Source organism: Chionomys nivalis, chromosome 13, assembly GCF_950005125.1.
Source record: "Chionomys nivalis chromosome 13, mChiNiv1.1, whole genome shotgun sequence".
NCBI classification, from domain to species: Eukaryota; Metazoa; Chordata; class Mammalia; order Rodentia; family Cricetidae; genus Chionomys; species Chionomys nivalis.
The window spans coordinates 74317251-74330816 of record NC_080098.1 but is presented as its reverse complement, the minus strand read 5'-3'; the positions used below and the strand labels follow the sequence as shown (position 1 = coordinate 74330816).

The 13566-nt window shown below is 44.8% G+C and overlaps 1 protein-coding gene across 1 annotated transcript; it reads left to right on the top strand.

The window, feature by feature from the left end:
• The first annotated feature begins 8942 nt into the window (after positions 1-8942).
• Positions 8943-12082, top strand: LOC130885979 (procathepsin L-like). The gene is made up of 7 exons (XM_057787849.1): positions 8943-9068; positions 9343-9465; positions 9560-9706; positions 9885-10109; positions 10507-10669; positions 11481-11589; positions 11983-12082. Exons 1-7 carry the CDS (start codon positions 8943-8945, stop codon positions 12080-12082), a joined length of 993 nt encoding a protein of 330 aa, XP_057643832.1.
• The last annotated feature ends 1484 nt before the right edge of the window (positions 12083-13566 follow it).

The window sequence follows — 13566 nt, the reverse complement described above, 5'->3', positions numbered from 1 at the left end:
AGTGCCAGAAGCGCAGTACTCAGATGATGCTTATGCAATTCGCTTGACTTAGATGCTTGACAATATGCACACAAATAAGAACACCATACTGTACATCAAAGATATATGCAAACTTTAATTGCAAAACATCATTTTAACAGGACCTATAAGTGCTAATGTAAAATGCAGGAAATTTTATATTACTGAGCAAAACTTGTGTGTTATGTAAAGCATCATTTGATGTAAGTGGACAAAAGGAACACAGGAAGATTTACTTTTCTTTCCTCAGAAAGCAGGTACATAGACAGAAGGCTGAGGACCATGTTGGAGGGTGATGGGGTCCCAAGTGACTTTGGCACTTGCCATTTCGGCGTCAGTTTGCCTATGGGAAGAACACAGTCAACGTCTCTCCTTCAGAAAGACTGGAAAGAGAAACGGGAAGAAATGACGTTTGCCATTCTGTCAGGTTCAATCAGACAGTAGCACATGCTGTGTCCTGGACTCCATCCGTCCGAGGCTGTGTCTGTTGTTACTGTTAGGTGGGTGACTATTTGGTGAGCCCTTGCCCATGCCAGTGCTGAAGCTGTCAAGCATAGGAAGAATTTAGGACTCAGAAGCATTTCGTTCTCCTTTTTACTTTGGAGGGAATGAGTGCTGGGACCGAAGGTGATCAGGAGGAGGACGCCAGCTTCCCACACTGACAAGGTGGCTGCATCCTGAAACCTGCACATGCCTCTCCAGGTGCCTGTCTCATGTGCATGACAGTGAGCCCATGGAGCCCGAGTCCACTCCGTGGTTTTCTACGGGGGGTTCTGCCCAACATATGGTAGATAGTAATTCTTAGGTACCACGAGAGGCATTTCCTCACTCAGTTAAGACATCAGCATAGATTCCAGTGGCCAGGGAGGACTTGTGTGCTCTGGAAACCAAAGCTCATTCCCTTAGAGGAAACCATTTTGTCAGGATCCAAAGCGTGCCTACCCCACAAACACCTGAGAGAGCTCTGCAGCTCCCACAGCACACCTGCCGAGAGAGGTCGCACCTGGAAACTGCATCGATCCTGAGCGAGGGTCTCTCCTGAGACAAGGGTCCACATCCCAATCACACAGGGCCTTTTCACACAACCATCCCATTTTTCCTTTATTAAAAGATGGTATTATCAAATATCTGTCATCCCCTTTGCTCTCTTCCTCCACCTCTTCCTCTTCCATCTCCTCCTTCGCTGTTGCCTCCTCCTCAATTCTTCCCATCCTAAAATTTGAAGTCCCCAGGACCAGAACCTGATGAACTTTCCCAACCCCTTCAGTTCCTCATTCTGCACATCCAAGGTCAGTTTTTAAATTCCACACATAGGTGTGGTTGTGTGGTGTTTGACTTTCCATCCCTGAACTTAGTGTCTTTCAGGCCTGTTGATGATACTAGCAAGGACCAGGTCTACTTTATAACATGATGCAGATATACCTACTACATTTTCTTTGCACAGTCTTCAGTTGATGATCAGGTAGACGCATTCCATATTTTTAGCACTGTGACCAGTGCTGCAATGATCAGGAAGGTGGAGATATTTTGTAGCTGCATTGCTTCCGTTGACTCCTGAAACTTTTCTGAGCACAGCTACATCCCTGTATTCCAGGTTAGAGGTAGAATATTTTATGCTTTCCTTTCTCTTTCAAATTCACAAATTACACGGCATGCATCTTCCAGGAAAAGTGTGATGGTCTGCCCTGTTTCTGTAAGTTGGAATAAATAAAACCAAGATAATTAGCGTGCACACGATTCAATCGTTCACTTTTAATTAGCACTGCACTCCTCTACCAAGGAATTTCATTATGGCATCGCTGTGCGTGCTTAGAATGATCATGTCCACCTCCTCCAGTCACTCTTTCTCACCCTTCGTACTGCCCACTTCTTCCAAAAGTATAATAATTCTCCTCCTACTTTTGAATCTTTCTTCCACACCCAAGTTCTATAGATGAAAGAATAGATGTGACCTCTGTCTTTATGACTGGGAAAATCCGTGTGTGTATGTGTGTGTGTGACATACTTTCTGATCATCTTTCCTGTTCATAGTACCTGTGATTGATTCTATAGTAGGCTATTATGAATCATACCATGACAAAGACAGATTTTTAAGACTTCTCTATTGTAGGCCAAATTAAATTCTTTTGGGTTAATACTCAAAAATATGGATAGGATATATTATAGTTACTTTTGGTTTTTTTTAAGGGATGTAACACTGATTTCCATAATGGCTGCACTGTTTATAATTCTAGAAAAAACGAAAGAGCCATCTCTTCTCGTTGGACCTCCACTAGCATTTGTTATAGTTATTTTTGTGCGTGTATGTGCATGTGTGTGTGTCTGTATGTCATGTATGTGAATGTGTGTCTCTATATGTTTGTGTGAATGGTGTGTGTATGTGTATATTTACAGATGGTGTGTATGTATGTATATGGCTGAGACCCTAAAACCGGGCAGACCCCAGCAAAACGAAAAGCTGTTTCTGATCTGAGCATCTTCAGTTGCAAGGAAACTGATCCACTGAACAGGGCAAAATGCTTCTTGTCAAGGGCTTTAGTAAATCAGTGAACAAGCAGTGAGCTTTGGGCAGTGCAGCTCATGGCTAAACTATTCATAGTTTGCAGTCTAGGAGTGGAGGCGGCTGATGAGCACCACACTCCAAGTGACAGTACAAAGGGACAGTGTGGCACTGACTGAAAGCTGATTTAGGAGTTCCCTGCTAACCTTTGGCCAAGTATACTTTGTGTTGACTCAGCAGGGATGGGGCAGGTCAAACCAGACTTCCTTTTGTCTTGACTCTGTCTTTCTGTCCTCTCAATGTGCCTCTTGGGTCATAGGGATCACTCATAGTAGAAAATATCCCATTGATATGTCCAAGCTGCCAACCACTCCATGTCAACAACTCACATGAACCTTTCTAGTGTGGCTGCAGATACCCTGTGCCTATGTGGCTTGTATTTCCACATGGTCCACAATTCTCTTGGGATGGAAGTGAGCGGTAGGAACTTGGGGCAAGAAAATAGGTCTTTAAGTTGGGAAGACAAGACCAAAAATTGAGGACGTCACTCCAGATTCTTGCCACTGTCAAAGACTGAATTCAGTGAGGAGACAAAGAAAAGATGTGGGCCTTTGTGTGTCCGTATGTACAAACCCAGGTATGTGCGCACATTCATGTATACGCTTGGACGGTATGTGTGTATATGCATGTATGTGTGTGCATGTACACACCTGTGCACACCCACAGGTATAGGCCAAAGTTTGAGGTTGGGCATGCCCCTCAGTTGCTCTCTGAAACGGTGTCTCACTGGCCCTGGAGCTGGCTAACTCAGCTGGGCAGATGGTGCAAGGAATTACCTGTCTCTGCACTGACCCCAGCTCTGGGGTTACTGGCCCGTGGCACTGCACCCAGATGTTATGTGAGGACGGTAACAGGAACTTGGGTCCTCAGGTCTGAACCACAAACACTGTATGGACTGAGCATGCTCCCTGGAAAAGGTGCACACTTTGGGGTTGAAGAGTGACTTCTCAGGGAGAATAGATTGTACGTGGTTAGTGCAAGGAGACCTTAAATTTGGAGGATTTGATATAAGGATAGGCAGTCATTCCTTCGCTACAGTAATAAGTCAAGGAATCCCTACTTCTTACTATGTCAGAATGCAGGTTGAAAGCTCAGATATGGGCTGGTTGCTGAGCGGTTAAGAGCAGGGGCTGCTCTTCCAGAGGATCCAAGGTCAATTCCTAGCACCCATGTGGCAGTTCCAGTTCCAGAGTGTCTGGCACCCTCACACAGACATATATGCAGGCAAAACACCAATAAATACAAAATTTACAAAAAAAAAAATCTTTTTTTTAATAAAAATGAGCTCAGATACGATATTCTATTAGTATGAAGCTAAGCTGCACCTAAGTCCACCTCCGAAATAAGATACTACAAAAGTTTAGGCTCCTACTTGCTTACTCTTTTATTTTTATTTTTATTTTTATTTTTATTTTGAGACAGAGTCTCATTATGTAACCCTGGCAAGCCTGGAACTCACTATATAAACCAGCCTGGCTTGGAACTCACAGAGAGACCCTGCCTCTGCTTCCTGGGTGCTGAGATTAAATGTCCACCCTACCATGGCCAACTAATTTTAGATTCATCCTGGATTTCATTGTTTTTCTTCCTTTTGGCTCTTTTGCCAATAAAATTGACTGACGTTGGCTGGTTCATTTTCATTAGCTGGTTCGGGCTTCTGGTGTATATTTTATCCTTATTGCTTTCCAGCTACACAGAAGTTTGGGAGCAGTCTGAGTGATGCCTGAACCTAAAGACACGCAGGGTCAGCCTAGGTTACTGGTGTCCCAAGGGCAACTCTTCCGAAAAGCCTTTAGGCGCCAACTAAAATAATGACTGAGCACTGACAGGAAGAATGTTCTGTGTCACCTCAGGTGTTAAATGTCTTCCTGGTGAAGCAACATTTGGGGACACCTGTACTTGAGTCTCTGATAGGGGAAAGTTGCCAACAGTCCTATCTGGGACATTTTCAGTTCATGTTTTCAGGAGCACTGTGCACGAGACAACACCACACTTGGCGCCTGCAGAAGATAAGGAATCAAAAGAATTTGACGAAGTTCCCCGCCTCAGCTTACAGTCTGCACGTGAACACTAGCAAAAAACACCTGCAACTTCAGGACACCCTGGGTCCCAGGTGGAGTCAGTTCATTGGGACAGACAAGGGGCTTCCATGTGGGGAAAGTGAAGGCCTGAGCAGAATGTCTCCCCAGCGCCCCTCGTAACTGTCATCAGATGTCTTATTTAAAAAGCTTACTTGGACACAGAACCAAATTTTTCAGAAACTTTTTATTTTCTTCTTAAATAAGCTTCTGGCTATTGACCAAAAATTGATCATGTTTAGAAGGTTTAGGGGATTCCCAGCGTGCAGAAAAAGATTCCACACACTGAAAAAAAAATAGAAAATATGATAGTCCGTGAAGGAATTCTAGAACAAACACACAGCAGGAGTTATCTTAGGGAGATGGTTTTCTGATGAGAATTGAAGTTGAATGAAAGCCGTATATCATTACTTGTGTGGTCGTACTGCACACGGCACAGAAGTTACCATCTCAACATGAGTATGCTGTGGATCAGTGATCTTCTCTGAGCTGTGCCTCCATCACTGTCATTGAGAGCCCGTGCACTTACAGCACCTCAACATCGGCCCGGGTTTAGTGTCACGTTTAGTATGAATTCCCCTCCTCTGCATTTCCATAAGTTACCCCTTTCTCTACGGGCTTGTCTGCTCTATACAAGCCATAAAAAGTTTCATACATTACGCAGTCTTTTGTGTCTGGATTATTCAAGACGAGGCTCTTATCGTCCACCAAAAAGTGTCAGGACTTTGTATGTTTTTAAGGCTGAAATCATTCCTTTAATGAATACTCATTTTGCTAACCCATTTTCAGTGGAGACGTATTTGTCCCTGCCGATAATTTTTGGATACTAGAAGTAATAGTAGGGGAACATTTGTGCACACGATTTTCTTTCCTCTTGGGTAAAAATACTGGAGGAGAGACATATGTGCATCTCTCCGAGGACATCCTCAGTCTTTTCTGAATTGTTACTTCAGTCCACACTTGCAGACAAGAAGCAGAAGGAAGAAAATTGGCAATGACTTTTTTGGTGGAAGAAAATTTACCTTTTTGCTTTTTTCTCCCAGGATTTTGTGAAGGGCTGACCAGTTACAAAAGGAGCCCATGTTCTTTGATGACTATGCAGGTCCCAAGCAGCATGTTGGGGTGTGAAGCAGCATGCAGACCCTCTCTCTGGACAAGAGTTTCAGGTCTGTATGGTCTTTTTTATTTGTCTTTTGCTTTCTGTAAAGGCATAAATCTTCCCTTTTCCTAGTATTAATCTGACCACAGCAAAATACAGACTTAACAAATAAGAAATTTCAAAGCTGAAACTTCTGAACTTTGATGCCTCAAGTTGCAGAACATTCCAGGGTCCATCCTAAGACTTTAAGACAGCAATATCTGCATTAAAAAGAAAGCTTCAAACAAAATTGAGGAGCCAAGGGCAGAAACTGTCTCAGGTACCCAGGTGCTTACTCACCTCCTCGGCAGCTTTGGAGCATGGACAACTCCACCTCAGCTTCAGGAGACATGAAAGCTGAACAGTCGCCATGACTAGACCTCAGCGTCATCAGCTAAGAGTGTAGATCAACCTAGAATTCTATAGGACTGAGTGAAAGTGTCACATTTTGATCTAGGCAGTCATCTCTACAATCTTCTCTTCAAAGTTCTCAAGCCTTGAGAACTGGCATTGGATCGACTTGGAAGGCCGCAGCCACACCTGGTGCTTCTGGGATGCATCAGTCATTCTTATCTCCTTGACCTTTCTCTGATTCTGACCTCTGCAACCCTCCTGCGACACTCGGGGCTGAACTGGGAACTCATGATAGCTGTAAACTGGGGAACTGAGTCCCTCTCACTAGGAAGGGATTCTGCAAGCTGTCTTCAATCTGCTCCTCATCTTCCTGCAAACTGCCCATACCTGTAGCTCTGTGGCGATGACCGTTGCAAGATCACGTGTGTGTCTCTAATTCCAGAGATGTGCTGCTGAAGTTCCCTTAGCCTGCTGTAACAAGGAGAAAGCTACAGGCCTGAGCTGGTTTCCACATGGATGATAAATAGGTCTGAAGGAGAAAGAAGCTTATGAATAAGAAAGTCATACGACTCCATGTTTTAATCAAAGAACACAGAACATGCTTAACCAACATTGTTCGGAAGAGATCACAGTGATATCTCACTGAGCATTGTTTTCTACAGTGAGCTTTCTATGAGTAATGAGGGTTGAGAAATCCTGTGGTTTGTTTTCCTTAATGGGTCAGTGACGAGAGCTTCTGCCTACACATCATAGATTGACAGATGCTTCCTCACCCAGAACCATCCAAACTCTATCTCAATCCCAGCATGAAGCTCTTTCAAAGGAAAGCCTCTGAGTTCAATCCCAAGCAGAGACCAAAGAAACGTAACCTTAAACTCAGTGGTGCCAATCAAAGCAGACCCCAAATACTGACAACTTTCCTGTTCTTCACCTAGGTTTGTGCAGAGATCTCACAACCTTTGCTGTAGCCGAAGATGTGAGAATATAAAGACCCCAGAGTGAGCAGTCAAAGGAGGTGACTCAGGACACCCCTCAGTCCAGTCCACTCCTAGGTTTGCTTCAACTATTTCCTCCTTGTTTGGGGATTGCCTTCCCCTAAAGATTCTTAGAAACCCAGCTGCCATCCTCCCTGACCCCGGGGAGAATAAGGCCAGAGTCTGAAACTACCAGGAGACCCAGCTTACCTGTGGAAACAAGGGGAGACACTCGGCTAGAATATAATTGCTCATGGGGCAGCATTGACAATGAATTGAACCAAAATCTCTCCTTCTAAAGGAAAAGTAAGATTATGATGGAAATCCACCCAGAGCTAGCTAGACCCTTCTGTCCTGAGCCAAGTGCCAAGCCCTCTGTGAAAGCACTTTCTCTGCTGTCGCTAGACCCACACATTCTGCTCTCCTGGAGCAGGGACCCACTGCTCCTTCCCCGCAGTCCACCAAGACAGCCCACACCCAATGCCTCAGGAAAGGGTGGAAATAAGTGACAGTATGAGCCTGCAGTCCCACAGCCTGGAGGTCCAGTCCACTTGTCCACCTAGTCATTTGCAGGAAGTGTATCTGGTCAGGGACACTGTCCTGGAGCTACATTTTGGGATTTAAAGCCTGGATCCACACGCACTTGGGACAAAGCCTGGGATTTCAGCAACCTCAGAAGACCTGAGACTGTGAAGAACACCTGCCCAGTGGTGGACGTCCCAGGTGAGCCCCATAGCTCTCCCAAGGCAGTCTGGGAACTGACACTGGAGGAGCACCCTAGAGAGGCTCCTTGCAGGACCATGCAGCTGCCTCAGGAATGGGAATATCAACTCAACCTTAGCAGACCTGGTGTGGGAATGCAGAGAAGGGTGGATGGGGATCCCAGGAGGTCACTCGACACTTCAGGGGGGCTATACTGTACTGTTTAGTGTCCAAGTAAGTTGAAAGTGAAGGCCTGAGCACAGCAAGTGCCAGCTTGTCCCCTAAATTGTAGCTGCCATGGGCATAGCTCCAGTGGCAACAGGAAACATCATCATGCATATTGCTGCCAAGAAAAATCCATTGGTCTACTAAGACAGGTTGAGGAGATGAGCTATGGCATGACTTTTGTCAATGCCCTATCTCAAGTGTTACATAAAAAACTTACAAGGCTTGAGCCTGGGTAGTCTGTCCTTCGATCCCAAATATACAAGTGCCTCTGTCACCCAATGACTTACCCTTGTGACCAGTCCTCAGTGAGACAATGAGATAGGGTCCTAAAAGTACATCCCAGTTATGAGGAAGACATATTCCTACCTATTGTCCTTCCAAGATTTTCCAGATAGGACATCGCAGAGAGATTTAAGAGGGGAAGAAGCCAAGGCATAATGGCCTCAATGTATACATTGGCCAAGAAAAAAGATGTCTGGTACCCTCAAATCATGCAGATCTCTTTGTATGTACTATGAGTCACACTGCGTAAATCTTGTTTAGCTTTCCTGAGCTCAATAAGAATGGCACAGACCCTGAGACAGCTGTGTCCTAAGACGTTAACTCTTGTTTTAAGCTTCTGAACCAGAAGGTGCAGCTAGACACTATGCTGAGCTAAGTGCACAGTGTACACACACTCCAATGTGGCAAGCTCTGGGCAATTGTTCTTTTTTTTTTTTTTTTTTTTTTTGACTGATGGAATCCCTCTATATGTGTGCTTTTAAAATATGTTCTTAGTCTTTTCAACAATCTTTAGTGGCAACCAGAATTTCTGAGGTAGAAATATGATTTTATTGAAGCACTGAGGTCATCAGAACCACATCTCTTCTCCATCTCTAGGTTCTGGAAGCATGAGTCCTCTTTTCTTCCTGGCCACTCTTTGCTTGGGGATGGTCTCAGCAGCTCCAACACATGATCCCAGTTTGGATGCTGAATGGCACGAATGGAAGACAAGACATGGGAAAACATACATCACGGTTGGTGCCATGAAAACTACACAGAGGCAACACAGAGACCATGGTCCTGGCTGTGTCGGGTGGATAGAGAGTTTACACAGTGAAAGCCAGTTTCTTCAGGGCATGACCACAGTTTAGGAGCTATGAGAGCAAACCACGCTGTTGACTGGGGACTGGATTGTGGCTTCCAGGGGTGTACAGCCTCCCTGGGTTCCCACCACCTGTAGCAGCAGGTCCACCGAGGGAACAAGGATTGGGCATACAGTAGAATGACCACACGCTGTATTGATTCCAGCACGAAGAAGGACAGAAGAGAGCGGTGTGGGAAAACAACAGGAAGGTGATTGAGCTGCACAATGAGGACTACGCCAAGGGAGTGCATGACTTCAGCATGGAGATGAACGCCTTCGGGGACTTGGTGAGTGCACATGGATGACAGAACGGGACCTCCTCTCTTCAGCTCTTCGTCAGTCATCTCTCCTTTCCAATGATTTGTTTACTCTTTCTTGAAGACCAATACAGAATTCAGGGAATTGATGACTGGCTTTCAAAGCATGGAACCCAAGGAGATGGATGTGTTCCAGGAGCCTCTGCTGGGTGATGTCCCCAAGTTTGTGGACTGGAGAGATCATGGCTATGTGACTCCTGTGAAGAACCAGGTAGGACATTTCGTGTTCTCAGTGTCATTGTCCAGTTGGAAGCCAGGAAGAAAATGCCATCCTTGATTTGCTCACTGTGGATCTGCATACACCTCACTGTGAAATTATTGTATCATATGAATTACTGTCAAACATCTATGTTAATTTTGTAGGTGAGAGCTTTTTCTTTCTTTTCTAGGGTCAATGTGGTGCTTGTTGGGCATTTAGTGCTGTTGGTTCCCTAGAAGGACAGATGTTCCGGAAAACAGGCAGACTGGTTCCTCTGAGTGAACAGAACCTAGTGGACTGCTCCTGGTCGTACGGGAACAGCGGCTGTGATGGTGGCTTGATGGAGTACGCCTTCCAGTATGTGAAGGACAATGGGGGCTTGGACACCAGAGACTCCTATCCTTATGAAACACGGGTAAGAAGTAGTCCTGTGTTGTCATTCTAGCTCAGGTTTTATAAAGCATAAGAATTATGCAGACGATACACTATCCTAAACACTCATCTTTCCATGGTAGAATCCATCCTATTAAACCCTGAGTGCTGCTGTTAAAGTGTCAGCCTGTGCGTGCTGCTCTGATTCCATGGATTGTCATTGACAGTACATGAGCTAGTTTCTACCAGCCATTGAAACCTACCAGCTCATCAGGTCATGTGAAATTTTATAAACACAGAAGCTTGGAGACCCTCAGCAGCATGTGCCAAGTCACCTGTGTGGATGGCAGCTGAGCCGAGCGGAGTTCTCACTCAGGGTCCCCAGGAGGTGGACGGCAATAACCATGATTTTTTTTTTTTTTAACCTCTGTCTTTCAAAGAATGGAACCTGCAGGTACAATCCTAAAAATTCTGCTGCTAAAGTCATGGGCTTTGTGAAAATCCCACCAAGTGAATATCTCCTCATGAAGGCTGTGGCCACCGTGGGGCCCATCTCCGTTGGAATTGACACCAAACACCATTCCTTCCAGTTCTACAGGGGTGGTAAGTGCTTTGCAGGAATCATAAGAAGCTGTGCCTCCACCACGGCTCATCATCTTTATGTCTTATTTTCACATAAACACCTTGAGTTTTAAATATTACATTCAAAAGGAGCAGTATTAATGATTTGGTTTTGCTTAACATTAATTAAGAACAATCCTACGAACTTGTGTCCAAGGTTGTCTTTTAATTAGCAAGGTGAGGTTTTATGTTGCATAGTTTTATTGAATTTTCTGTCTTTGTTTAACTTTTAATATTTTAATAGCTAGTCCATTTCTGTAGTTCATTCTCAGGGGTGCTTCTGGATTCCTGTATTTTGTATTTTCATGTGGTTTCTATAAGCAGGTCGAGATTTCTTACATCCATTCAAGCAAGTGTTTTTCCTGAGGATTTTTGCAAACCTTTATTTCTGTTATGTTACATAAGAGTTTATGTCCCGGGGCTGGAGAGATGGCTCAGTGGTTAAGAGCACTGACTGCTCTTCCAGAGGCCCTGGGTTCAAGTCCTAGCACCCACATGGCATCTCACAACTGTCTGTAACTCCAAGATCTGACATCCTCACATGGACAATCATGTAGCAAAATACCAATGCAAATAAAATAAAATTATATATATATATATATATATATATATATAGAGAGAGAGAGAGAGAGAGAGGGAGAGAAAGAGTTTATGTCCCAAGTTTTGCTAACACAGGATCACTCTTGTCTGTATGACATTGTGCCAAAATTAGAAAATTTCCATTATTGTGGGTGACAGCAGTCACAGTGGGGTTACTGGAGCCTCTTATTTTGGCCTTGATTTTGTCTCTCAGGCATGTATTATGAGCCAAACTGTAGCAGCAGTAAACTGGATCATGCCGTCCTGGTGGTTGGATATGGTGAAGAATCAGATGGCAAGAAATACTGGCTGGTCAAGAACAGGTATAAATAACCAAAAAGCACTTATGTCGGAGACACTACAGGAAAGAACTGTCGGCAGGCAGCACTTGGGTGCAGGTGTTAGCAATTTACCCCACATATTTTAAATACAGACATTTTAGGGTGCTTGTAACAATAAGACTCTATCATTGTTTGGAGAGTGTTAAGATGGAATTTGAACCAATGCATTTCTAGTTCTGAGCTAAATGGGGGTGGGAAGATGCCCTGTCCTATCGCTGCTGTGGTTCACAGTCGTGTGTAACCAAGAGTTAACCCTCTGCCTTCTCCCATCCTGTCTGTTAAGTGTGGCCTCTGTCTCTGTTTCATGGGAGTTAATGTCATGAAGCCTCTGTGCTGTGTTCTTTCTACCTAATGGTGAATATGCTTTTCTTCCAGCTGGGGCGCAAGTTGGGGCATGAGCGGCTACATAAAGATGGCCCGAGACCGCAACAACAACTGTGGAATTGTTACACATGCCGTGTACCCCACTGTGTGAGCTGCTGGGCAGCAACAAGGAAGAAGTGGGAATGGCACGGAGGAGGGGGGCTCCCCCTTCCTGGACCAGCCTCTGCTGTGGGGGAGTGACACCCGAGTCACTGCGGATCCACACTCGATGTGACCTGGGACATTTTTCTCCAGTCAAATGTGACTGCCGCTCTGCTACTGTGAGCAGATTTGCATTGATGAGTTATGAAATTTCATTTTTTTACAAGATGTATACAGTTCTTATAAAACCTACATTTAAAAGACTGATGGGGCTTTTTCTGTCTTTGTTGTCATGGCTTCTTTTAGTCACACGTGATTCAGAGGCACAGAGGAGGTGGCGGTGGCGTTTAGGGCAAGAAGTGGGTGACTTTGTCATTGGGTCAATAATCCAGTCATGATCAGATTTTGAGGTACTCGCCATCAATCAGGATCTAAAAACGTGTGAAACTTTCAGAATTTTAAAGTTTTAGTTCACATATATTTCAAAGTTTAAATTATTTGCAATTCTGTGTAGCGAGATGGCACTTTGGGCTGTTCCATGGAACTGGGCCTGGGCCTTGACCCCCTTTTTGAGACATCAGTTCTGAGTTCTGTCTGTCTCGTCACCTTGTAGCCAGGTCTCTCATGACAGGATGCTTGCATGCTGAAGCGACATCTTCATAACCTACAGGGTCTTACAACGCAGGAGCATGGGATGCTGCTATTCTACCACTTTTCTTCATAGTTATTATTGATATCTTTTAGCACGCATAACAGACAGGCATGAGCTCAGAGACCCAGTGAGCCAGCTATCTTGGAACTGCAGAAGAAACACAGCTTATCCTGTCCCCAGGCACTTGGTGATTACAAAAAGAAAAAACAAAAACAAACAAACAAACAAAAACCATTCTTCCTGCTGGCCCTGCAGCTTCAAAAACAGTTTACCTAAAGAGTACAATTAACTTCCCCATTCTTCCCTTTAAAAAATTCTTCTTCCCCTTTTCCTGTTCTTAGCTACAAAACAGCAAGCTTTGAAGCAGGTATCTGCTCTCTCTTAAACTCTGGTCGATGAGTGAGTGTGTCCTGAGTCCTGATCACCCTATGACTAGAACTTGAGGAACCACCCCTCTGGTTTAATAGATCCTGCTCTAGCTGATTTTGATCACCCAAGTCTCATCTTTGGTTTTTTCCCTACAAACTGACCCATTCTTAAGGTCCACACAGGGCAGAGCTAGAGGAACATCCGGTTCTTTACAGAAAGGGGTGCTGCCATGATGCACGTGCTGTGCACTGCAGTCAGCTAACGTGACGCGTGACGCTGAGATTCAGTTCCGAATGTGGACGTATGGCCATCCTGCTGAGTTGTAGGAGCTGACACCTGAACAGTGGGTCAGAGGGAGGACTACGGAAGGCAGAGGGAAGAACAGGGTCAATGGGCCTGAGGAAGTGACAGTTAGCTTTGTCTATAGCAAATAAAGACAGAACGGTGAGTGTGCCCAGGCCCAGATCCTGGCG

Coding starts and splice junctions, on each gene's coding strand:
- LOC130885979 (XM_057787849.1), top strand. CDS start 8,943: ATGAGTCCTCTTTTCTTCCTGGCCACTCTTTGCTTGGGGATGGTCTCA. Junction 9,707..9,884: donor TGACTCCTGTGAAGAACCAG/GTAGGACATTTC, acceptor TTTCTTTTCTAG/GGTCAATGTGGTGCTTGTTG. Junction 10,110..10,506: donor CCTATCCTTATGAAACACGG/GTAAGAAGTAGT, acceptor TGTCTTTCAAAG/AATGGAACCTGCAGGTACAA.